Source organism: Seriola lalandi, unplaced genomic scaffold, assembly GCF_002814215.2.
Source record: "Seriola lalandi dorsalis isolate HSWRI2012SDOR001 ecotype SW California unplaced genomic scaffold, Sedor1 jcf7180002054885, whole genome shotgun sequence".
Classification (NCBI taxonomy): Eukaryota; Metazoa; Chordata; class Actinopteri; order Carangiformes; family Carangidae; genus Seriola; species Seriola lalandi.
In genome coordinates this window covers 3,494,834-3,522,723 of record NW_019525437.1, presented here as the reverse complement: position 1 = coordinate 3,522,723, position 27,890 = coordinate 3,494,834, and the positions used below count along the sequence as shown (strand labels likewise).

General features: G+C 39.6%; 1 protein-coding gene across 2 annotated transcripts in view; it reads right to left on the bottom strand.

The window, feature by feature from the left end:
• Nucleotides 1–21,423, bottom strand: part of mylk4b (myosin light chain kinase family, member 4b) — a 34,233-nt gene extending 12,810 nt beyond the window's left edge. The window contains exons 1-2 of one of the 2 annotated variants that reach the window (XM_023428913.2): nucleotides 21,188–21,423; nucleotides 14,398–14,647 (exon numbers count right to left, since the gene is read on the bottom strand). In XM_023428913.2, coding sequence (XP_023284681.1) covers nucleotides 14,398–14,647; nucleotides 21,188–21,252 — 315 coding nt within the window. In that variant the 5' untranslated portion in view covers nucleotides 21,253–21,423. Of the gene's footprint in view, nucleotides 1–10,999; nucleotides 11,343–14,397; nucleotides 14,648–21,187 lie in introns of those variants that run through there. The other variant, XM_023428914.2, reaches the window with a different exon arrangement.
• Nucleotides 21,424–27,890: the final 6,467 nt, after the last annotated feature.

Genomic DNA, 27,890 nt, shown 5'->3' with positions numbered 1-27,890 from the left:
TGACTTTTTATCTCTCACTGATTCTTTTTTTTCTATTTGCTTGTTTGTGTTTTGTCTGTAATATTTTTACATTTTTGTTTGAATCTACAGTTGTTTATATCGAAGCTCAAGATGCTACTTGTTATCGACTGACTCTTCAAAAAACTCAGTAAGCAAAGTGGACACTACTGACCAACCAAAAGACAAGCATAAACAAGCACAAGCTTACACAGTGATAAAGGTAGATAAAGGTCTAATCAGGCTTCATAAGTGAAAAAATATTCTGTACCATGAACGTGGAGGTCCAAAACTGGATAATAAGTTCAGTAAGTAGTGTTAGAGTCATACAGTCATACAGTCATCCATCATTCCTATGTCAGGACTGAGCATTAGAGCGTATATACTACAACCACTAGATTAGGTGACTGACAATTAAGCAGGGTGGTGGTTGATTGGTGTGGGTGTGGTGTTGAGGGCAGAGGGAGGTTTAACTGTACCCTGTTGGACAATCTCTGAAATTCCCCTGTCAGAAAAGGTTACATGGTAAGATGAGCGCCGCTGTGGTATAGTAGCACTGTTCAGGAATGAGACTGACGCAGCCGGGCCGCTCTCACCACGTATAGAGTTACTCAGCAGGAAGACGCAGACAATACATAATGCTTATTCAGGTGCCAGAGACTCTCCATTAATCCGACATCAACGCAAACGAGCTTCAGCCCCTAGCCGCAATAATAGACTGTGTGACATGCAACAAACATGTGCCACAGTGATGAGCTGAGTCCACATTTAACTACTGTAGCTTGGCAAAGCAAAGGCTGAAATTGAGGCGCAAGTCTAAGGGGATGTATTATCATTTATCTGACAAACTTTGTAGAAATAGATTGTGTTTTTGCTTTTTATTTTCCCTTCATTTTCAAACTGCAATTCAAATCTTGATATATAGAGCAATGATACTCAGCCCTAAATATGATTCCTTTTCAAAGACTGTATATTTTGAAGGATTTGGGAGAATCCAAGGCTAATGAGCTGAACCTGTGCCTGCTCCTCAAATCAGGCAGACTATAAGGAGGGGAGAGGTAGCAGTAATAGACTGGAACTTTTGGCTGACCTGACAACAGCTCAGTGGCAGCTCCCTGATGTCTGGCATCTTCCAGGGCCCCGGTCCAGCTCTGGGGCACCCGAATCATCCAGGGTTTCCCTCTCAATTGGCATCCCGGCCCGCTAAGGATTCACCACACCATCATCATGACAAACTCACTGAGACCAAAAATAATTTAATTCAAATAGTATTCAGAGGGTCCTTGTCAAGTTGTAAAGCCGGTCAACCTCCACCAGCAGGTTTCACTTGAATGGCCAACGAAATGCTAAATATTCAGTGGACGGACGACTGGAAAACAAATCACCAGACCTAAATTTGTTCATCTGCCTTCTTTTCATCATAATATCTTTAAACATTTGAAACAGCTTGTGCGTTGAGTTTGTGAAAAGCATTGTTTGCACTGAGTTTTCTTTCATGTGTTGTGCAGACCAAACGCATGGATGCTTGACGTTGATGTTGACTGATCAAATTCAGCAAGTGATCAACATACAGTGGATTCTGTACTAATACAGATTGCAAACTTTGGACAAAAGCATCTGCCAAATGAACGTAATGTTACAACATTATTACATTTTCTCTGCAATTACTACAATTCATCAGTTCTTTACCCATATTTCCACCTAAAGTAACTTTAAAATTACTATGACTATGACGCAAGGTTTTTATAGCTGCACTATACATGAAATGTAAATATTCAACATTTCCATTCAGAGGGTCCTTTTCTAAACTGCTGCAAATCTATTTTTGCACAGTTTTGGTATCTTTGGAAACATCCATCCATCAACATCAAACATCCAGGGGGGCTGGAGTCAATCCCAGCTGACATTGGGCGAGGGCAGTGTGTACACCCTGGACATGTTGCCACTCTTTCACAGGGCTAACATAGAGAGACAAACAACCATTCATGTTCACATCCACACCTACAGGGAATTTAGAGACACCAATTAACCTAAACCGGCATGTTTTTTTATTTTGGATTGCGGGAGGAAGCTGGAGTACCCAGAGAGAAGCCACAGGGAGAACATGCAAACACTACGACTAGAATTCAAAATAATATTATGTAAATTTGGACAGTGCTTGATGCTGCAACATGCATTGTTATTGATGGAATCAATTGTTATTCCTGGGTGCTTTTTCCATTGCTGGTGGAGAATGTCTGCCTGACAGTGGAAAGAAGGCCACACATTATCTCTGTAGTTCCACCTGCTGCTTTTCTATCTGACAAACCTACTTGTCTCACCAGCGGCTGATGACAGTCTGTACTTTCACAGTTCAGCTGCAGCGATAACATTCGTCCAGCTCTTTCTGTTATGAGCTCGGACAGACACTAAAAAATTCCTTTCATGGAATAGAGGTGCTGTATGACGTCAGCAAAGTGTGTGTATATATGTGTGTGTTTGTGCTGGGGAGGGGCTGTAAATATGTTACATAAGCTACACAAGTATGTGTACTCCTAAATAGAAGCACGCAAACCAGCTTCCCTCGGTTACCGTGAGTTAGCTGCTTGTGATGTAACATATAGACAACTGCGCGTAATGGGACCAGCGTTTGAAAGAGGATTCAGGATAAATGGTGACCTCTGACCCCAAGAAATGACTTCCAATCCCACTGCCCCCAAAGCACACAAAAACACATCCACACAAACCCCAGCAGAGCTTAGTGGAGAATTTAAACAGGGGATCTAGTTTTTCACACAGTTTCTCTGTGTCAGCACAAACAACTGGCGTAAACTTGATAAAAAATAATTTAATTTGTCACTTTAATGAGGCAAATAGGCCCAATATTTGAATGTTATTAACATGACTTTAATCATTTGGCAGATAGAGGCAGTTCTTGATCAGTCAGCCTGACCTGTATGACCTTACTGTAATTATCCATTAATGTATTTCTTTAATCATCGTTTGCTCTGTCTATAACTGTCTGTGTTTATTTCTAAATATTCTTTATAAACTTGTCGGTTCATTAAGCTGTTTTAGAAAGTTTGCATCATAAATTGGTCAATATGTGCATGTATTTAGCTGTCTTTATTGCTCTAACTCCAGCCGTGAATAAGTGGATTTATTAAAATTACTGCACTCTTTTTAAATACTTGTTTTTCCATTTTCGGCTGCTTCATACTCCACTATAATTCTGAGGCAAATATTGTATGTATTTTCACTACATTGTTGGTTAACTTTACTTACTAGTTACTTTGCAGGATCAGAACAATAATTCAAATTATAATCTAACATTTTTACTTCCAACAGATTATTTTTACACTGTGGTATTGCAACTTTTACTTAAGTAAAAGGTCTAGTAAAAGTATTTTTTCCACCACTGACTAATACCTATTAACATAACTTTGACAATAATAAGGTCAAAATCATGTTCTTTGTAATGGATTTAGTTACAAAAGAGTAAATGGTTAGCATTAATAAAGCTAAAACATATGAAATCATGACCAGGCTGTATAGCATTTGAATTATAAGGACAATGCACTTCTGTCTTGTTACCACTAGATGACAGTAGAGGACAACAGACTCCTGAACTCCTGTTATACAGACCCTGCTGATGACCACCTGGGAATCTGTGGGTTATAAGAGAACATCCTTTGTCAGCATTTTGGTGGAGAAGCACACTCAGCTGCTCTCTGGTTACCTTGAACTCCAACTTACAACCCCCCCTTCTGCACGTAATCACACAAATGCAACTCATCAATGTTTGCCATGTAAGATCTACTGTTGCTACATGATGACAGATCATAAACACAGCCTGCAGTCAAATATCAGTGACTTCATGTTGGCCTTGAGTTCAGTTCAGCTTCTTTTCATTCTGTTCTCATTCACTACGCTTCACTTTGGATGTAACAAGACTCAAAACTTTCAATATTATAGTTTTGTTTTTGCATGTTTCATTTAATTTTCTTTCTTCCCATCACTGCTTACCAGTTTTAATACTCAGTACCACAGTGTTTTACACTTTTCCTTTACACCAGGCAGCCATTGCTTTATGTTCTTATCCTTCAGATGGAAAATAAATGCAGTGCTGCCTCCTCTTGGTCACATTCGACAACATCCACACATGACATACACTGCACACTGCAACATACAATGCAACATTGCACCATTAGCAAAGGGGCAGTGTATTCAGGCTTTCGCTTTATCGCTCCTTTGCTCGTGGAATTAGAAAAAGACATTTAGGTGAAAACTGTGTCACATCTGGATTCAAATGTAACTTTAGATTTATACACTTTCTTTTTTTTGCCAGTTTATCTGCTACACCTAGCTTAAACTATTGCGGCCTATCAACAACAGTCCTGCCTTAAGGAATGTCATAATGTTCAGTTGATGCTAAGATGCTTTACAGCGGCACTGAATCAACTTTATGATCATTTTGGAGGATGTAGTTTGTGGTGGTTCCATGTGGAGAGGTGTTTCTGTCATTTAGCCTGCCCTCACCCACACCAGACTTCAGAGAAAAAAAAACAAAATTCATAGTAAATTCTGTACATCTTGTGTAATCCTGCTGACAAACAATTAAACAAACCAACATGCAGACATTAGTGAAAACATAACCTCGTTACTTGAGATAGCAAGAAACAGCCTCTTCCTGTGCTACTGCCCTTATCTGATTTTTCCTGAGAATTTACTCACCAAGGGAATACTGGTTCACTTCACCAAGGTGAGTATTGTTCCCAGTGCCGACATGTTTATTTGACTGAATGTCTTGGCATCATTTGGTTTGTTTTTTTGTATTTTTTGTTTGTTTAACTGCGTCACAAAGAGACGCTAGGCTAACCGACACAAGCTAACCTGCATGCTAGTTTGCCGTTTTCAAACCTCACTTTCGCTGTGGCGCTTGTGAGTAGTTCACGCTTGACAACAGACTGCTTAATATATACAAAATTAGTTGGCTTTTTTAATGTATTATTGTTATTATTGTTTTAAGTTTAAACATTCATAAATTCTCATCACTTTTACCTGCCACTGTCAGGTGTAATTTTAATGCTGCATAACTGAAATATAATAAATCTGTAATGTATAAAAAAAAATAACATGTGGACTCAACTGTAACACCTGGAGCTGAAACTAGTCTATAAATTGATTAGTTGATTGACAGTAGATTGATGAATTAAGAAATCAAATATCTTTTGGGTCTTGAACTGTGGCTTTTGGACGCTGTGTTGGGAATTTTTCACTATTTTCTGATATTTTATGTACCAAATGATTAATAGAGTAATCAAGAAATTAATCCATAGATTGATTAATGATGTAAATAGTTGCATTACTCGCAACTCGAAATGAAACTTAGTCTCTATTAGACAACTGCAGAGAACAACATTGGCATCTATAATATGATATGAACACTGCAACCAAATTTTTGGTTTATTTGTCTACATTACATCTCGGGTGATCCCTGCTTTATTGGCAAACAGCAACACAGAGGCAGGTGTCCAGCCCACACTCAGACAATAAATTTAACTCACCAATCTAAACATAACTGTTTGTCTCTACCTGTCAGTGGGCTGCTGACAGGTTGTGGATTGACAGGGGAGAGGAGGCACTTTAGTGGCCTCGACCACAAGATGATAAATCATATGTTGTACATGAACATCTGCAACTCACCACACAAAGTAAGAAAGGGCAATGGGCTTGTGCTTGTGTGAGTGTGTTTGTTTGTGTGTTTGTTACTGGCCCCACCACTACGTATCAGGTAATGAGTTATGCAAACGTCTGAAAGTGGACACCAGAGGAGTCCGGGCGAAAACAGCACATTCCACTGGAGTCCTCATACCAGAGAGAGACAGAGGGAGAAACTGGGAGCCAGGAGAGTTGAGGATTAAAGTTTATGAATGTGACATGTAGGTTACATTTCAACTCTTGTTTTTCAATCATAGAAGCCTGATTGTGGCTTCGCTTTCCTCCCAGAATTCAGTCAAATGAACAAATTACGCAGGTCAATGTTATATACAGTGGTAAAGTGAACCGCTCATTCAAAAGTGTTTTTTGTCCTGTCGCATAAGGCCTAACCACAAAAAGTGACTTATTCCTGCTGTCTCCTCCTCACTCTTGCGAACGTAGACACTGACATCAGTAATGTGTATTTAAGGTCTGACTTAAATGCACCCAAATGACCAATTTCTTTTGGCCATCTGGGGGCTGTGGAAAGAAAGTTGGCAGACATATTTTATTGTCACCTTTTCAGGTAATATGGCAAACGTTTTTGCAAACAGTTACTTATATAACATTATTTATTTGCAGTGGTGTGTCTGGCTACCTGAGGAAATATAAGTCCACTAATCTCCACCAAGTCATGAGGTAAATATCCGGCTTTTTAGCTGGTTTTTAAACCCTTTTCTCTGAGAACAGCAACCTGAAAACGACACTATGAGAGCAGTGAGAGTGAATCACAGCAGTAAAGCTGCAAAGTAATACTGAGCTGAAACTTGCTATAAAGCTCTGTAAAGCCAAGGTGGAGCTACAGTATCAGGTGATAATTCTCTGTAAGTTCATCACTATGAGAGACACCTTTCACATTGTAAATGGTAAACTGTGGCCATAAAGGGATGCACATGGTCAGCAATAATACTCAAGAAAGATTGTGGCATTTACCACACCACACCATTACACCACCACCACCACCGGCCTGTAATGTAGACAGAAAATAATGTACTTAAAATTAATGACCCAACATAGTTTCAAAATAAGGTGCTATTTAGTCTATAAGATCTATGAACAGGATGTCTGTCTCAAAAGTGTCAAAAGGCATTGATTTCTGTTTCCTACAATAAGGTTTTTGAAGGTTTAAAAACCTTTAAATTTCATTTGCAAATATCTTAAATATTTTGATATGGTTCTATGGAAAGTTCAATTTAATGAATCAGGTGTTCAGTTACATTATATGTGATATTAAAAGGTTTTGAAAAGTCTTGAATTTAACTTTAATTTATATTGAACCTGCAGAAACTCTAAAACACACAAAACAAAAACTGGCTAAAGTCCCACTTTGTGTTTCTAAATGACATCACGTGGAACCAGCATTGGCTCTGTTCTTCTGCCCCTTCTCTATTTGTTCGTGTGCTAATTTCGTCTCAGCTCTGAGTGTGAGAATGTGAGGCAGGAGAAGCCCTTCTCACATTAGTCATGCTCACACGCATTAGCACAAGCTACAGATTACTCTGTACAAGCCTCATACAAAACCATTTGTTTGGTTACAGTATCTCCCTCGTCTAAGACACAATGATAAACTTTTAAATGTAATGGAAGTTTTGAGTTTATTAACTTTTCATCAGTTAAAATTGATGTGTTACATATATTTTTTTATATTTACACAAGTTGACACACTGTCAAAAAAAAAAACAGAGGTGTCAGAGAATGAGGCATCTCATGTCAACAGTTAGCCAGCAGTTCATTGAATGCAAATAAAGCGTATAACTGTTGCTGATGCATGATTACAAATGCAATCTTAATTCCATAAACTGATTTAAACAGTTAAAAATATTGTGGTATGATAATAGTAATAGAAATAACAATAACATTGTTTGCATCATGTCTCTATAAAAAGAATTCAGTGTCCGTATTTAAAGAATACAATTTTTTTTTTTACACCAGTTTGACTTCATGAATTGGAAATTAAGTGTTATTATGTTTACTGCATATTTTTTATTATTTCTAAAATTATTTAATTATTTTTTATTCATATTTTCTTGTATTATCCACCTTGAAGCAAACTAAAGAAACAAATCGTAACAACCACTGTGTTTATAGTATTTATATATAAATTAATCTGTTTGGCATTTAATGCTGAATCCATATTCAAATACTGTATTTGAATAAAAGATGGCTTAAACAATTCAAAAAAAATGGCTAAACAAAAAAAAGGAAGAGGATGCTCCCAGTTCAGCTGAAGATGCCCCGACATGTGTTCAGGTCAGTGGCATTTGTCATGAATGAGACACGGTTACAGAAATAGAATTTAAAGGAAGGAAAGTGAAGTCAACTGAGACACAGGGTTGTTTCAGCACCTTGGACAGATCTCACTTAACCCAGATTAACCTGCTCTGCATCCAGGTTTCAGAAAGTTTTGATTCGAAGTTCAAACTTTTCTTTGAATCCCCTCAGATCAGTCTCAGCTGTTATTTTAAGATTGAAACCTGTCCATGACAACATGTTGACACCTTTGAACTTAACTTGTCTAAAATGTAGTAGAGATGATGATGTTGTTGTGAGGGGTTGCCACAGTGGATGCACATATTTGATTTGAAGGGATGCCCTGATTGATCGGCCACCGATCATTATCGGCCGATTAACATTAAAGATACGTTATCAGCAGATCAGAATTGATGCTTCTAGTCACGATTACCTTAAAACCGATCACCTGTGGTTAGTACTCTGGTGTCTGTGGCTCAGAGAAGCGCTGTGTGCTGTATAGTCAGCGTTGTGTGAGACTGATATAACATATGCCATCTGCAATGCATGCCAAAAATGACTGGTGTCAGCTGTGGATTGGCCGATCTCACTCATAGATCAGAATCGGCGGGAAAAAACGTGATTGCAGCATTCTTATTGATTTGGCATAAGTTTTAAACCTAACACAACCTGGGTTCAGGGGAGCTGGGGATAAAACCACAAACCCAGGGATCTGCAACTAACCTGCTCAGGTACCTGCTCATGGTACCTGAGCCATGGCCCCCCTGAAGGTAGCAGAAATGATTAAAAGATCTAATTGTAAATAGTTGTAATCAGCCTACTCTCTGCAGAGACAAGACTGAGAGAGTAATGAATCCATTGAGTGTACACTGACAAGCTTTAACTGCTGAAAAGCACCACAGCTCTCACACTTTATGAGGAGTCAATTACATTTGCTTCCAGCTGGATTATGTTAACATAATAAAGTGGTGTATACTAGACACGGTATGCGTTGCGTAGAGGGCACTGGCTTGTCTGGATAGAGTGGAAGAGTTAAGTAGTGTTGGACAGAATTTAGATGTCACTGCTGGTGACAAGTGTGTGACGCATGTAAGATGACGTAATCTTTTCCACTGACCGCACACCACCCCAGACAGAAATGGATGAAATCTTGGCTTCACTTGCCAAAGACTATTGTTGTTGCACTGGTTTGTCAAAGCAACATTTTTAGTGCACGTCAGCATTTAAATCCAACAGCAAGAAAGGTTACAGATGCCAGAGATGAATCAGCTGATAAATTTTACTATTTCAACATTTTTCAAATAAGTCTTTTTAGAGTGAAAAGTTATTAAGACAAAGCTGACACGACACGTGTCCAGGATGACCAATAATTGGATCTACAATTCAAACAATTGTAATGTTTCAGGAATAAATGGTGAAAATGTTTAGAAATCCTTTAAATTCCTGGATCCAGATTGAAAGCCAGACCTAAACCTGGTTGCTTGTTCATTGTTCTGTGGAGCTTCGTTCTAACATGCTGTCAGGCTTGTCATATGTCCTGCTACCTGACAGACAAACAAGCATGGCGCAGGCAGCGAACACCAATAACAGCTTTGATCAAATCGGTCAAAATGACAAGAAAACAGAACCATCTAGATTACATCACTTTGGCAATGAAACAGCATTAATGATAACATACATTACTTAATTTCCGGTTCATGTAGACCTGCAGCTTGTCGGCCTCTCCCATAAATCTACAATCCGCTACACAGGTGACAAATTAAAGACAAAACCAACATGAAGTGTGTCAGGAAGATGTTGGCCACCATGTGCCACCAGAACAGCTTCAGTGCTTCTTAGCCTTGATTCTACAAGTCTCTGGGGCCGGTTGCACAAAACACCTTAAGTTAAGACTTTCCTTATGTTCTGAGTTAATATTTCCTTAAAATATAAATCGTTGCACAAAAGACCTTAGTGACCAAAATAAGGAAAAAATACTTAAGGTACCACTGACTCTGTCTTAACTGCACCATGGCTGAGTTTATTCCCAACAGTGATGACAGGTATCACAAGTGTGAATGACAGCAAATCAGCAGTCTCCATGGAAACATGCAAATCTCTTTCACTGCTGCAAATGCCTTAACTAAGGAAACCTTTTTAAGAGATTCTGTGCAACACCCTTAAATAACTCCCCTAGCTAAGGAGAAGTTAAACCTTAAATGTCATACTTAAGTAGAAAACTTCACATCATTTTCATACTCATCAAACTGCTCAGTGACCCCTCATGCCCCATGGGTGGGCACATTGTCTTACTGGAAGAGGCCACCCCCATCAGGATGGAAATGTTTCATCATCCGATAAAGGCGATCACTCAGACAATCTTTGTATTGATTTGCAGTGACCCCCTCCCTCTCAAAACCTCACGGTAGGGGTCAAGCATTCAGACCTGTACTGTACTCTTGGTGTACGTCACACATTGTGGAGAATATGGTGAAGGATGACTGATCTGATCATGTCACTTTTTCCACATCTCTGTGTGGATCAGTGCCGGTTGTTTTTTCTATAACAACCCTCTCTATTTAACTGTGGATCATCACGTCCTACATTCACATTTTCAATCACCTGAGGAAGAGCTGCTCCTCTGTTTTCCCTTACATATTGCACTAATGCACGAGCATCAAATATTCGCTGTGTCTGACCCCATAGATCTAAATGCAGACGTCACTTTAGTAACTGTTGCTATTGAAACACCAGCCACAACAATGAACCCTCTTTCAAAGTCACTTAGATATTTTCCTCTTGCCATCTAGACACAAAATCAGAAGCAGCTACAGAGCATGATGGGATATTAGCTACTTAATTGTACCATGCAGTGCACCTGTGTGGAAGCATCTGCATTCTTAATGTTTCTCCACTCATTTATTAATTTGTCACCTTTCGGATGCTACAAAAAACAACAGTGTGTTGATTCTTAAAAGACCCTCTGGCATGTTCCCAGATTCATTTGGCACTAACTCCTCTCCTGCTGTATTACCTGTAAGTCTGATGGTGTGGTGCTTCCCCTCTTCTTGACAGAAAATAATTTCCACAGCCGTCGCCAAAGGAAAGTGGCCACCAGACACACACTCCCTAATATCCAAATGTCTTTATCCCTTAGGAAGTTCTCCATGATGGATGTCTTCCTCTTCCTGTCCCTGTTGCCCACCTGCACGGGCTGTCTTGTCTTATCTCAGCCTCTCTGCCACCTGTGGCGAAGGAGTCTCATGTGGCGGGCAGCAAGTTGTTGACATAGGGCGACACAGCGGGTGTTGATTATCAAATAGTCGGGCTCCTATAGCTCTGCACTGAATCCTCAATCTCTTGCTCAGTACGGACTCAAAACAAGAACAGGAGCTCTCTGCCGTCAAGACACCCGCCCACCCAGCCACCCACCCATTCACCCGCCACCCGGCTTCCTCCGTGCCTCCCACCGAGGGACCAAAAAGGAGAGAACATGCCGTCTCTGAGACGAGAGCGGGACAGGTGGTGTTGGGTTCAGGGTGTCGTTGCTGTACGCAGAATCAGATGCCTTCTGCTGCTGCTGGCATGTTAGTGAGACCCTTGCAGTATCCTTTAACTCCAGACACAGCACTTCATACGTGCATGCTCCTAAGTATATCTGTCAGGCAGTCGCTTCAACAGCCACATTTGTGTGCATGCATCTTTGCAAATGCACACAATGGCAAATGAGTAGACAAGTACTCACGCTTGTAAACAAACACCTGCATCTGTGTGGTGCTAAGTTTATCTTTTCTGTGGACAGATGCTGCACAGGTCAAAGTATGTCCACTTTATGTGAGAGAGAGAGAGAAAGGATGACTTTTAAAATGTTTTCACAGCTGGGCTAAAGAAAGCTAAATGTTTAGCAAAATTCTGATATTGAAAATTAATAACTAAAAACAAAAACCCCATTTGTGTATTCCTCCTGTATATATAGACAAACATGTAGAGATCCACTCCATTGGTGCTGTCAGCAGAGTTTCCTTTTTGGACTGTGAGTATCTCTGTGTGAGTGACAACTATCTGTCTGGATGGAGCTGATGATTTATACAGGATAGTGGAATGCGACGACTGCACTCAGGCAGATCAGCCCCCCACCCCCACCCCCAGTGCCCTGCTAAACTCGTCGGTTTGCAGCATGAAGGACTTTTAACCTTGGTGCCTTTACACGTTTCTCTAAGAGATGATAAGAGTTATTTGGGTTCTTCTTTGTGTTGGTTTCCATCCATTCACAACCTCAGGAAACATGCAGAAATGTGTAATAATATAATATTAAAGAAAGTTAAAAAAGTGTGGTTATAGTTACAGGACATTGGCATTTTGATTTAAGCATTGCAAAAAAAGTAAAATAAACCAAGGTGAACATTTTCTTATCCCTTCAAAAAAGATTTTTAGGTTGTCATAAAATTCCCTCATAGATTCTTTAAAGTAGCACAACAGTCTAAAGCTAGCTTTATTTAACAAGCAGCAACAGCTGGGGGGATCCAAGGGTCACAGAGGTTATAGAGCAGGGCCCCTGGGAGGAAAAATATTCCCTAGTGGCAACCTGAGCAGAACCTCTGCACGGAGCAGAAGTGAAGTGGCAGCGTTCGTAATGAAGCTGTTGGGCTGACGTGCTCCTGATAAACACGTAGAACAGTTTTTAGCTCATGGCTGAATATAGAGAACAGAAACACAGAAAAGAGAAATAAATAGAAGGAGAGGTGGTGGAGGAAAAGGTGCAGCTGAGGTCGGAGTTCAGAGATGGAGAGGAAGGTGATAGAGTGAGTCTGTGCACTATGATAGGTTGAGGATATTAAATTACATATGGTGCCTCTATGTTTATCACTGAAACATTTCCCTGAGCGCTGTCCCGTGGTCACTGTAGATTTACAGTTGGACAAGACAAAAAATATATACAACAAAGTACGCAACATAAAGTACAAATGCTCACAATGCAAACACTTTGTGTAGCTTTTCTACACTTAGTTAAAGCTACCCTGAGATCAGACAGCTGTGGAGACCATACAGTAGTTGTGAAAAGGTTTTCATGCCAGTTAAAGGTCTTATATCAGGGGTTAAACTGTGTATTTTAATATTTTTTATTATATAAAATAATAAGATATATATATAATAAAAATGTCAAGTTACTCATATCATGAGATTCAGGCTGTTTACAAAGTGAAATAAAGTGTCGTTTTTAGTGTAACCCAACATTAAAAAATGAAAGTGGTCTTGAATTTGCATCTTGCATAAACCCAACCCATCTCTGTGTACACATGGACTCTGGATAGAGTGTCATGTGCTACCACTCCACATCTCTGGCCATCAAATGCCACCAAATTGAAAAAGTTAACATACAATCTTCAATGCTACAACAGCAGCAGGTGATATAGAGCCTAAGTATCTGGGGTTGTACTGTACATCACTTCATATTTTATATATAAACTTATATTTGATGAAAATGTAGCTACTGAAAGTGTTGTCCTTCTGTATAATTTAATATAAATATTTAAAAATAAAAAATAAGCTTAATGGTTTAAGATTACCTTTAGATTACCTGTTTTCTGAAACTCTTAAAATTAACATCTAATATTATCTCTTGTTGGTCTCTTGACATTAACAGTGGCTCATATGTTCAGAGGCCCTGCTCTGTGTTCATTCTCTAAATGAGCAGAGCAAGCTGCCCCAGAGCGCCATCTTGTGGTATTTTGATCCGTGTGTGTGTCCTTGACTAAGTGCCAAACATTCATTTCAGTCTGTGGCTTTATGTAAGTATGTATGTGTGTTTGTGTGTGTGTGTGTGTGTGTGTGTGTGTGTGACAGGCTGTGAGTTGAGGAGGTTCAAACAAGCAATAAAAAAAACATTAAAAGATCTGCAGCTCCCTCTAGTGAGCTTGTTGACCTGTCAGGGCACGTTGTACTTGCCAACTCATGTCTGCTGTACAGTATGTTGTTTCGCTCTGTACAGTATGTGTCGTGTCCCCCCCCCCCCCCCCCCCCCCCCACCTGCACACTGCTCATTAAACTTTAAGTCATGGCAGTGTTGCGATCAGGGGGCACAACATTATTAAAGACACAGTCATTCTCACGCAGTCTCACCTCCATAATTTACCTAGAAATTCTAGCAAATCACTCAGCAGCTGTTTAATTAATTTTTGATTGGAGAAAAGATTCTTCTTGCAAAAACTCCAACTTGTTTTTTTAATAAATGAGAAAGTTGAGATTTGATTGAGTACATCAAATCAAATATGGCGGCAGGGAGGCAGATGTCAGCTGAGTCACCCAAAAGACCCAAGTCAAGTCAAGTGATCACTAATTTATTTAATTATCTAATTGGATTCTCAGGTAGTGAGTGTAGTGTTGTGTGTGGATGAAGAGAGAGAGGAGGAGAACAGAGGCAGTGCTCGTTACCTGGTTGTTGCCTCCCTCCAGCTCCACGTGCTTGAGTTCCCAGAAACAGCGCATGGTCTCCACCTTCTCCAGGTGCCGGTAGAAGGCCAGTCGCCCCAGGCGAAGGCTGTTGCTACGGTTGCGGATCTCTTTCAGCCCCTCCATCTTCTCGACAATGGGGGACATGGGTATGGGTGGTGGTACTGCTGATGGAAAGAGCTTTCCATTCTTCTTAGAAACAGAGTCATTACAGGAAGTCTTCTTGTCTGACCTGGAATTACAACAACATTATGAACCTTTATCCTAAAACATGTCATTACATTCACCATGGAATAAATCTACTGCTGAGATGATCAGTCAAAGGGAAATAACACTTTTTTGACACTTAAAGTAATTTGTGACTTGTAAAGATTTCCAAACCGCTACTTCCAGCCTCTCAAATGTGAGAATTTGCTGCTTCTTTCTGATTTAAATCTTTGTAAATTAAATATCTTTTGGTTTTGAACTCTCAGGGGAAAAGGAAATTTTTCAAAATTTCCTGACATTTTATAGACTAAACTATTAACTGATTAATTTCTCAATAGGTCATTCAGGTGATTTTTACTACTATCAGAGCTGGAGTGAAGTTAGTGCCTCTAGTGCCAAACATTATCTCGCTCCAGCCCCTAAATTGTGAAGATTTGCTGCTTTTCTTTGTTCTACGTGAAAGTAAACTTAATATCTTTGTGTTTTGGACAAATAAAAGCGCCACTTAGCACCACCAACTTTTGAAAACAGTCTTGATAACTGCTTTTAAAGAGCAAGTGATTAATTGAGAAAACAATTTGCAGGTTCATTGATTATGAAAATAGTCTTATTGTCCTAACTCCAGTTTCAAAATGTGAGACAATAAATCGCGTAAACATTTGATTGGGAAAATACAGTATTTATAGATAAATTAACCAGAAACACCAGAAAAATCAAGGTGGTACAACAAATTGATGGAAGAAGTCAGTAAATCTGATGATGAAATGAATCAATCCTGTTCACTGATTTGCAACATTGCTTTCACTTGCCTGATGCAACCAGTGATATTAAAGGAATGACTACCTTGTTATAAACAGTATAGCAAAATCTCTCATCTAATCTGTTGCCCAACTCTGAACTACGTTGTTGAAATAGCAGCGCGCTCCATACGCTTTGATCCAGCCCTCCAGTGAGCAGCAGTGTGTCAGATCCAAATGGGATGACTGATGATGTGGTGGAGAAATCCGGCCTGACGCCTGCGAGCGACAGCTGGCTTTCTGCTGTGCTCTACCTGTTGAGCCTCTGGGGGAGTCATGGAAGATCACTGGGGATATTTATACCTCCAGAGTGTAAATGTCCTGCCTTAGCTTGACAATTACAGAGGTCAGAGAATGGCTGTAGTTTCAGCACAGTGCATGAACCTCTCGGTGCAGACTCTATGTAGCAGCCAGGGCTGTTCTTCAGCATCAGAGGCAGTTCTCAGGGTTGGATTTCAACTCCAGTGCTAAAATCAAAAGAGTGGCCAGGGGTGCACCTGTCACTGCTCCTTATGTTGGTCTTTTTACATTCGCTGATTTATTTACAGTTGGCAGAACTTCAAATTCTATATTTGGGTTTTACTTTTTTTTTTTTTTTTCCTCACGATGTTAATGAATGGGTTTAGTCTGCAGATCTCCAACTGTGCATCCCTTAACAAAACTATTACCTTAGAAGGTAACAAAGTACAGGGTACAGGGTAGACGTTGGTATGATAATGCATTCATGACAGGATATTTTAGAATTCTTGACCGGAAATGTTATATCATTTTATGAAGAAAATCTCTGTCAACTCCACAAGGCATATTGTATTTTTTATTTTTTTTTATGAGGCATTCCCCTGCAGAATTTCTGGACTACATTACCATGAGAGGTAAAATGTAACCTACAGACCACGTTAAACATCACAATACATTCACTTTAATAATTAAATTACACATTTGTCATTTGATTTTCTTTACAAAGCAGGTATTTTGTACCAGACTCCATATAAAACTAATACATTTTTTATGATTAGTTCAACAAACACAGATTTCAACTGCAGCGGCCTCAAGAAACAGTCCAATGGCTCAACAATATAGTTTATATTTGGGATATATTGCCAATAACCGTATCCAAACCAATATGGCACGAAGTGCAATTATTTATGTCAGTGCAGTCAGTTGTTTTAAAGTGCAATAGACAACTGCAAGCAGAGGTACAAGACTATACTACACTGTAGAAATCTTTATACTGTTTATGTACTACATTGTAGCAGCAATTATAATACTTTTTACTTCACTACATGTATCGCAGGACTTTCAGAGGGATTATAACGGAGTATTGGGGCCAAATTGAGGGGAAGAGGTAGAGTTGTAATTTTAAGTTCTGTTATGTTTTAGTGGGGAAATATCAGAAGAGCAGCAACCTGCTTTAAAATAAGGAACATGGAGCATCCTGTGAAGTTATACTTTAGGTTTCACAAATAAGGAGAAACTTTGAAAAGTTGGTGACGAAACTGATTCTATAAAACTTTTTTCTTAAATATTAATGTTAGTGGGGCGTCGAGTGGCGTAGTGGTCTAAGCAGGCGCCCCATATATAGAGTCTACAGTCCTCGCTGCAGTTGGCCCCGGCTCGAATCCCGCATCAGACGGCCCTTTACTGCATGTCATTCCCCCTCACTCTGCCTCCCCATTTCCTGTCTCTCTACTGTACTATCCATTAAAGACATAAAAAGCCAAAAAAAATGTGTTTTTTCTCGCAATATTAAGACTTATTTTCAGAATTTCACGTTTCTTTTTTTTCTTCAATGTGGCCCTAATACTCGAACACTCTCCACAATGTACATTTTCTTGTGGTAATACATGTTATTTTTTTCTAGTTTTATAAGTCATTTTTTTTACATTCATGTACTTTTACTCAAGTAAAGAAGCTGAGTCCTTCCATCACTCACTGTGAGACACAACAGTTGTCTGACCTGACCGCCACCCAGCCTGTTCCTTTAAATTAGGTGTTTTAAAGACGGCCTTTCAAGAACTCTCACACCTGTTTTGACGGTGTTGGCTGGAACTGAGATGGCGCACCCCCTGATGCTCCGGGCATTTCGGCTGACCCTGGGTCACTCACTTTAAAGGGCTTTATTTTGGGTGCTCTGTAGTACAGGTCGAGGGTCGAGGGGGGCGCGCTATCACCAAAAATGGAAAACCTCCATCGGTGAAAAACCATTAAGAAGCAGAAGGTGCTACAATTCTTGTTGCCGGGCAGACAGGAATTAAAGAGGAATAAATTGCTTTCCACTGGGGTCCCTTCGACTCGTTGCAGTTGTTACTTTAACCACCCTGTAAGTGCTGCGTATGGTATGCGGCTCTGCTTTATGTGTGCATGCGTGCAAGAAGCGAGCCTGTCACTGTCCAAGCAATGCTGTAGTTTGTGTATGTTTACTTTGCTTGGCGGCCCTCTGTAATCCCCTTCTATAAAACGGCAGGGGGGTCCCTATCTGTCTTCTCCATCATAATCCTTCCATGTAACCGATAGGAAGAACTGCGTGTGTCTCATAACTCTTAAAGTAGCAATGAATCATGGAGACCCTGAGGACTGTGTGAGTCCATGAGTGTATGTTTAGATGAAAAAAGAGCAAGAGGGAAAGAAGGAGGGGGGTTGGCATCATTCAAATCCCCCACTAAAATGCCAAATGTGCCACAAGAGCACAGTGATGCCACTGCAAACCTGAAAATCTATTTATACCGTCTGTCTATAGAAATATGTGCACGATAAGTGTTGATTATGAAAATAATGCTAATAGGAGGAGAGACCATCAAGATGTTTTGGGTGTTGTGAAATTATTTCTCTATGTTCAGGATTGTGGTCAAATGCTGAATCAAAGTCTATACATAGCTGGGGGTTTACTGTGGCAGGATAATTGTGCGAGGTACAAGCTGGGGGACAATGGAGAGTGTTAAAAACAGAGACACAATGAAAGACAGTAGCAGCAGGTGACAACACCACACTGCTCTGTGTCACTCTTCTTTCTCAGGTGATTACAGGGACACAAAATGGTGCTAGAGAGGGAGTAAGAAAATAAATTAGGTGAAAATATGACAGCCATGAAGAAAAATGTGTCCTCACTTTGTAACCTGACCTACAGTTAAAAAAAAAAAAACCTTCTGTGTTACATAAAGAGCCGAATCTTACTGGAAGTTCACACGTGTTTTTTTTGGGGGGTTTTTTTGCAGTTAGACTCAAGAGGAATGAAAGTTTTGCATAAATCTGAGCCAGAATATTTTCAGCTTAGTTTACTCACACATTCAAGAATTCTGTTTAATATCTGTGGATCTAGTCTTTGGCTCAAAGAGGATGCAGGGGGAAACGTCGAGCCCTCCACTGTGAAAGCTGATTTCAAACAGCTCCTAAGCTTGTGTATTTACACTTCGTATCTTGTGTATTTAACACATGTAGAAATAGAAAATGTGGTTTAGCGAGAAGTTAGCTTACGCAACTGCGCTATTCCTTGATTATCAACAGCTGGTCGCAGTGAGAGGGTTGCCTTCCTACCTCAGAAACAAACAACACAGATGACTCTTGTTTGTGTTGGTAACTAACTTTGTCATGTTTATATCTAAATAAGAAGAGTTTTGAATTTCTTGGAGGGGTTTCTTTCCCTTTCATCAGAGGTTAGCTATTTCTTGTTTTTAGGCTTTTTGGGTTAAAACAAGATTTTAGAATTCATAAAAAAAGTACGCATCTCCACATTTCAAAAGGTCTATAAATGATGCATTCACACAGCAGAATAATAATCCAAACTTAAATATTGCACAATGAGTCAACATTTCTGAAAAGAGAACCTATAAAGTGTCCCAGCTTCTGCTTTGTGTATCCGCTGCTAGGTAAACAGACATCGTAGTCGCTCTAGCTAAGATAACATGAAGTGGTGAGGGGAGACACAGAGTCTGCTGTATGCCTGTTTGCTTGTGTTGTGTGCATGCGTGCATGTATATAGTACGTACTTATGTAAAAGTGCGTAACTAATCCAAGGCCTAGCTTTACTACGGTTTGCTTGTTACATGTGAGCATTGTACGAAAACAGCAACAGGGCAGATTAAGGGGCTTTTTTTAAGCATCAGGCCAGAGACAGAGGATCTGGTCCCAGATGGCCTGAGTAGGAGGGGTGATCTCGAATGGACAGTCTTCACCCCAGGGTGCTATCTCTCTCTCAGGGGCCTCTGCTGTCCTGGTTTAGTAGTCGTATGGAAACAGCCATCAAATCCTATAAACCATAGGAATGTGGGGGAGGTGAATGTGTGTGTGTGTGTGTGTGTGTGTGTGTGTGTGTGTATGGAAAAGAGAATAGAATAGTTCAGAATGTTGTCACCCAACCAAATCTGTCTTTTGTCTGACATCAGGCAAATAAAAATAAAGTTCAAATATAAAATTCAGGGGACAAACTGTTCAACTGCAAACTCGCCCACCAGAAAAAAAAAAGGAAACACTGAACATATTTCCCATCCCACACTCCTTCATTAGTAATGATACTAAAGTGACTGCAGGCACTTTTCAAATTAATAGGGATCATATTAAACATGTTGACTGCATGACACTATAATATCAAGTGTTCAACAGGTTTATTTTTTTTCTGTCTAAACTCGACATTCCCTCCTCTCCAGGCTGCCAGCTCGCTGCAGCTTTCATCGCTGCCACAGCCAAGTCCTGATCAACGTATCATCACCTTTGCTCTCCAGAGTGTCCAATGCAAATACTTGGACTCGGGGTGTTCTCTTACGACGGAGCCAAATTGTTACCGAACCCGGGCGACCCTGAACTTCTGCTTTAAGTGCCATGTACAATGCACACGCATGAAACACGTATGCAGAGTACATACGAGTGCAGCAGCTCGCCACAGGGTTCCTAGAAAATGCACAAACTCTGCACAGTCATCACACCGTAGCCACACAAACACACTACTATAACTAACATAAGCACACACACAGATACACACATACACTATGCACTGTACACTATGAACAGATATACACACTCATTTGTGCCCCAACAGACATATTCGGTGGCCACAGCCCCTCCAATCCTTCACGCTGACAACAACTCAGCAGCCTCGGCAGAAGAGTGTAACTGTAGAACTTCCACCCAATGTACTTTTCCATTTCGCCAAGAACAAAGCAGCCCTTATTTTAGTCCACAGTAGATAGAGTTGCACAAAAATTATGTATGAATCAGCACTGGACTCAATAACCTTTAATCATTTAGATTTTTCTCTCACTTTTATTTTTATTGAGGAAAATCGATTATTTTTTTTCTTCAATTTGTGAAGCTATTGCACAGAAATCTACTCGACAACCATGACTGTGATGTAGGATAAATAGGAATATTACATATGATATGTGATATAGGAAAATATCAGAACGAAATTAACGAAACTTCAGGTTTTTGTCTTTAAATTCAACATATTTAAAACACAAGTAGAAAAAGTTTAGTTTAAAAAAATATATAATTTCAAGCTAAACTCGGTCAAAGAGTAAAATAAACTTAATTAATCAGCGTACTGGATAACTTGACAAACGGCACCTTGCACTGGATGTAACTGATACCACAGGAAAAGAGGTGTTAGAATTCAAAACATGGTCATTATGCAGGTTTAAGATTGCTTTGCATCTCTGAAGACCAGCACAAACATTCAATGTAGGCAGGTCAACAAAATGACTGTCCCAGTTTGGGATGGTGAAAATACAGAGATACTTTCCTGTATTCAACTGTCAGCATGTTGGCAAGAAACTCACCCTTGGTAGTTAGGGACATTTGCAATCACCAAAATCTTCTTCTCCTTTCCCCCCATGTCTCTCATGGGTGTGATGGAGCCCGTCTCCCCGGGTTTCCCCTCTCCGTCCTCTGGTTTGTGTGTCTTTTTAGGGTCCTGGTGTTTGGATGCTCTATTCCTCCTTACACCCACCAGGAGACTGGGGCTGATTGATCCAGTGTCAGTGACAGAGAGGCAGGTCAGGAGAAAAACACCTCAGTGGGAAGGTCTGGCTGCTTGTGGCTCTCTGCAGTGGGAGCCACAGATGTCCAGGGATAAGCACCCGAGAGGGGGGGCGAGCGGGCGGGTGGCTGAGGGAAAGAGAGGGTGTGTGGTGCAAAGGAGGAGGGGGGGCGGTGGTCTGCTCTGGGACCCAGGGACCACAAGCAGAAACAGAGCAGAGGAAGTGTTCCAGGGAATGTGGCTTGTTATAATGGAACGAGTGGAATGCCTGAGTGCCATGTGTCTCTGCAAGAGGAGGGATGATAGACTGAGAGAGGGAGAGAGATACAGCGGGGGAGGGAACAGGGGGCGTGGGGGGATATGAGGAAAGAGCAAAGACACAGATTATGGTTTTAAAAATGTCTGCCTTGTTTGTTGTTACCTAAAAAGAGCAGCGTGGTCGATGATGAGTATTGTAAATTAGCTATCCTCATCCATGCAAAATAAACATTAGTAAATCAATCAAATAAAATCAATACATTAAAAACAAATTAACAGCATGAATCAAAAATATATTAACAGAAAGGAAAGGGGGAAAAGGGAAAGAAAGATATTAAAACACAATAGCACAATTTCTTAACAACAAACTACACAATAAAACAATTGTGTTTTCCAATATTCATCTTTAAAATTATATAATTTTAATATTGTTGATTTATGATATTGGGACAAATACACAGTGCCATATAAAGTTTGCAAACCCCTTGATTTTTCCTTGATCTTTTATTGACTAACATAAATGTCTTTTAAGTTCATAAACTAAGAATATATTTAAATTTAGATTAAAATTAATATTTGAGTGAGCTAATACGACCCCCACGTCATGTCAGACAATCCAAAGGGTTATTCTGTTCTGTTAAATAAAAACGACAGCATCAGAGGTTTCAACAAATCTCTCAAAATAACACATTTACGTTAATTGACAAAGCCCTCATGTAATGTAACGTTAAAGAGCCACAAGGTTCTAATGGATAGTCCTTTGGTTCAGAAGGTAGAGCGGGTTGTCCACTAACTGGAGGGTCGGTTCGATTCCCAGTTCTTCCCAAGGACACTTTTGAAGTTCAAAGTGCAAGATACTGAACCCCAAATCAGTTTTTGAATGTGTGTATGAATGAGTGAATGTGGCTTCCATTGTAAAGCGCTTTGAGTGGCTGATAAGACTATCAGTCCATTTACCATTTACAACAAAACTTTGGGAAACATCGGACTTCAAAGTTCCTCTCCAGACATGTTTTAAACTTTCTAAAAATACTAATATTTTGTTTAACATGGTTTTCTCCCTGACTGATAAATCTGGATCAGGCCTTGTGCCCCGCCCACCACCTGCTTGCTCCAGGTGGACAGGTTAAAGAGCAGATAGCATCAAGATGGTTAGAGGAGGAAACATCAGAGGCTAGCAGACGGATCAGAACAGTTAGCGCAGTTAGCATCTATTATCCATTTATATTGTTTGTTAGCTTGTAACTGACAGGTGCTGACACAGTGTTAGCGGTTGTGCTAATGCTAAACTCTCTCTCTCTCTCTCTCTGTAATGACAAGGTTTCAGGTTTATTTTGCCCCCCTCCCACAAGTTGACAGGATTGGTTCCTTAGCTTTGTGACTCATGAGACCCTGGCAGTCTTGTTATGAGACTGTCATTGATTCACTGCAGTTCAAGGTGGAAACACTCAGTCATGGTGTTGATGACTATTTCACTCATCATATCTTCTTCTATCTTGTATTATATAAAAACATCATATGGATGTTAACAAGGTTAAACACTTGATTTTTATCGGAGCGGTCTTTAATACACAAGGTTTGTCTCTCGTTTTCCTACTGCCAGTCAGTGCTGCCTAAGTCATTTTAACTAAAACCATAACCAAACCATAACTACAGCACTTTCTGATCATAAAAAGTATGTACTTTCCCAACAGTGATTTGTAACAGTTTTGGAAGGCACAGAGCAGCGATTTTGCTCCGGTCAGATCAGAAAACCCTTCTATGTGTCACTCTACAAGGCGCTGACAGATACATTCAGTCACAACAAAGATTTACATACACCAAGATCTTAGTTTCTGCTTAAAAACTAAACTGACTTTGGGTGATTATTGAGCTTTACTTAAACTCTCTGATTAAACATTTTGGAATGAGACTTTCCAGCACACAGGTTTCTCCCGTGCACCAGCCTCTTCACCGGATTGTCTCGTTATCGTCTGTTGTGTTTATCACCGTCGTGTGTTATTCTCCTGACCTTTCCATTAGTGAGCTCAGTCTTTTAGTCTTGGGTCTTGACATTGAATCCTCCCTCACTCCTCTGTCGCCCTCCTGTCCCTCTACCTTCTCTGTCTGTGCTAATTGGCCACACTGGTGCCTGTTGCTGTCGGGTTTAACAGTGTGCCCCGGGCCAAATGTTTGTATCCCACTTGTGCTATATTTAGCACACACTCAATTGGATTATTTTGGATTATTTAGTGTTTGTCACAGGAAATATCTAAACAAAGAGTATTGTCACATCCTGTGTGTTTCATGTAGTGTGACCTTTTTGTTTGTAAAAAACATACCAACAAGATTGGTAGTTGCAAATAGAGAAACATTCAAAGCTGCGGAATGTTCCAGACGCTGTTATTCAGACATGAAAAGCAGCATACTGTACAATGAGTGTCTGGAACAGAGCTGAAGTCTCTGATGTCTAATAAAACAGAAGCAGGCAGATGATAACCCAGTTACATAGACAGCTGCTAGTTGACCTGACCACCAGCACCTGTCTCCCATAGTCTTTCAAGAACCAGCATGTCAGCTTTTACCACACAACCATAAAAACTGTTAAACATTTAAACCTACAGTTAAAAAAAAACATTTCATTACACAACATTAAAGGTGTAATGTATTAATCATACTGTAGTTTTCCTCATGTTCCTTATAATTTATTATTTATATGTGCATTTATTGTTGATAGTTAAAATTGTTGATAACACTGAAACCAATTATGAGTACTGGTTATACAAACAGTATGTTTTTATTTAACTATAAAATATGAAGGCAAGGGGATACTGCATGACACATGGGTGTCAGGCTACAGCAGCATGAAGAAGGGCTGATGACATCATCACTAAGGTAGAATCAGAAAATAAGGTTTATTGCCAGGTACGTTTTTACTAACAAGATATTTGGCTTGGTTTTTGGTGGAGTATCCAATAACATATTAACAGGAAATAACAATAAAAAGGTAAAATACTTCAACAGTCAAAAGATAAATATACATCGATATAAAAAATAAATAAAATTCTGGTCCTGATATAGACAAACATGTGATAGAACAATTAGTTTAGATCATACAAGTTCTTTATATTCAAACATGTCAAGTCTGTTGTGTGTGTATAATAAATAGTAAGGATAGATATGAATATACTAAAATAAATACAGTTTAAGACAGTGGTATAACTGTGGTATAAATATTCGTTATTATGAATCAGAAGTATGAACATGTATACACTGTGGCTCTGATATTATCACAGTGGTATAGACAAGTGTGACAGCTGAGGGGAAGAAGCAGATCCTGAACCCGCTGGATAGTTTTATTCACCTACCCTCCTCACCGTGTCTGTACACTCTCTGCCGGTGGTGTTGGTGGGACAGGAGGAAGCGGTATCTGTACTGGCTCAGGTGATAAAGACAGAGGTATGCTGAAATCTCCTCAGAAATGTAAAGGCCTTGTGAACTTTCAGTCATGCCTGATCTCATAACAGTAATGTTAAGTGGTTACAACATGGTCAACTGATTAACGTGTATTCACTGGATCCACATACAATCAATATACAGTCATAATAAAATAAGAAATATAACAGCCACAGGAACAGGATAAATTTTACTAAATGGCTAAAACGTCTGTCGAAATCATCAATATCATGCACTTATGCCACTTGAAATGTTTGTTTGTTTGTACGGTTTGTCATTTGCTCTGTGATCAAACTGCATCTCTTTACTCTCCCGGAGCTGTCTCCAGCTGCGGGAAGCCGCTTTTCTTTGCCGTTGAACATGGTTTCTTGTCGGAGCGGTCTTTCGGGATGGAGATAAAGATCGCTTTTTAGGAGCTTCAGCAATCTCTGCGTTTCTGTGATGCTAGTCGGGAGCTTTTTTTTTAAAGTCAGGAGCTGTAGTGTAACTTCAAGCTCTGGAGGAAGCTGTTCCTCTTCATGGGACTGAGGGCAGACTAGATGCTACACTGACTCACACAGCATCTAGTGTCATAAAGTGGTATTACAACACGGTCCGGGACACAGCTAGTTGGTTAGCATGCTCATTTCAGTAGATATCTCTGAAATACAATAGATGAAAGTCTTGGTCATGACATCATCACTGTTGCTCTTTCATAAACTATTGATAGTGGTAGTAAATAGTTAGTTTTTGAACATTTTTAACTAAAACTCTGGCCAGATCTTACACATCACAATAAAGTTGCCAGTCGACATGATAGTCTATTACATTTAAAATTGTGTTAATTGATGTGGATCAAAGTGAATTGAATTGAAAACTAAATGATGATAAATCAATCCAAATGATATAGTTTCATGATCAACCTGCATCACTGTGATACAGTAATATGACTGCGGCTAATTTAAGTGGTTGAAAGGATAGCAGGGCAGCAATTGCTACACTGCAACTTGATTACATCCAGTGTGTACTTCCAGATTTAATAAACGTGTCTGAGATCTGTGGTGATGTTTCAGAATTACTTTCTTCCTTTCTTATTGTATCATGTAGCACTATATAACAGTAATGTTAGCTAAGAAGTAATTGAATGCTAACGTTAGCTGTTGTCTGACGGTAGCGAATTGATTATCAAATATGTTTTACCTTGAAATACGGCTCGATGTTCCTCCAGATTTTCACATTCCATTGTCTCTTCTGTTGCTCATCGATCTGGAAGCAGTTAAATGATAATGATCTGCTTGATTCCTTACATTTATATGACTTGCAACCTGGAACACAGCAGTTCCACATTATCCTTTCTGTGACAACATTCAAGCTTCCCACCCTGAGTGTATCATCAGGGGAAGATAGCCACCGTATGAATATGGTCTATTGGTTCTATCTTTATGAGCCTTTATTTAATCCAAAATGTTTTAATACAATAAAAAATGCATATATATGAAAAATATGTGTTTATTATAACGATAACTACCGAATAAAAAGAGAAAATTAACACAATCACCATCACAAAAGGTGAAACTATCTATGAAAAGTGCATTAAGAAATCCCATTAAAAATGTTGCAATCATACATGGCAGAGTCCTGGCACACAGTTTCCCAGACAAGAAGTCAGGAAACAGACTCAGTGAGTGACATGGGGCGCTCAGTCTGGTCAGTATTGAGAGCTGCGTTTACTGTGAGGTATTTTCAGCCTTATACGCTGCGTAAAGCGTCTGGTATGGTTGTGGTAGTTTTAAAGATGTATCATATCACGTTTTCTGTGACGACCACTAACACTGCGTGAAGTGTAAATCTTTCAGGTGCTGTCTGCACACGAGACACATGAGGGCACACACTTTTGAGGGCTGACACACCGTACACTTGACACAGATTTCCAGGGGCCGCACTTAATCTTACCTGGAATCTCAATCAGTAGGACAGATTCCCTGATGATCCCTGAGAAGGTCACAGCTGCGTGGGCACACAATGAGACTGGCATGCCGGTCGACCACAGAGGGAGGCCGCAGAGGGCTTCTTCCCCTCGTCTGACAGAACTGAGGGCACCTGTGTTTGCCTTGACTTAAAGTGCATTCATGGAGGATGGTGAGCGCAGTGCGCTGACATGATCTCATGTCTAGAAATCTGCAGCTCTTTTATGGTTCTGCTGCCTAGTTACAGCCAAGTGATGATGGAGCGGTAGATAAATAGACCAGGAACTGCAGCTGGTGATCAAACTTTCCTGGAGTGACACTTGTTGCTCCATGTTAGAAAAACTCTTGCTGAAAGATTTTATATATACAAAAGAAATTAAATGAATTAGTTTGACAAAAAAAGTTTTACTAACTAGCTTTTTTAGTAACTTGCCCACTGAGGAAAACTGCAACATGCAGTTTAAAGCTGCAACAACAATTAGTAAGTAAGTGTATGTTCAGATTATTTTTGTTAAACTACAGTCAAAGTTAAGAATGAACTTTCACCCTGAAATAAAAAATAATATTATACTGCATCTTTTTTTCTAATATGTGTATCTAATATTAAATACTTAATATTAATATCAAGTGTAAAATAAATGTAAAACACAGTAATTCTCACCCCCAAGGTCATCACAGGGTCACAACAGATTGGTGTCATACATGTTTTCATTATCAAATATTTTGATATTTTAGTTTTTATTTTGAAATATATTATCTATTATTATAAAATATCTTTTGTGTAATCTCTTATATGTAATCATGTTTTAGTTTTCAAAGCTGGTGGACAACATTATGTTTGTGAACATACTAAGTATCCATGGT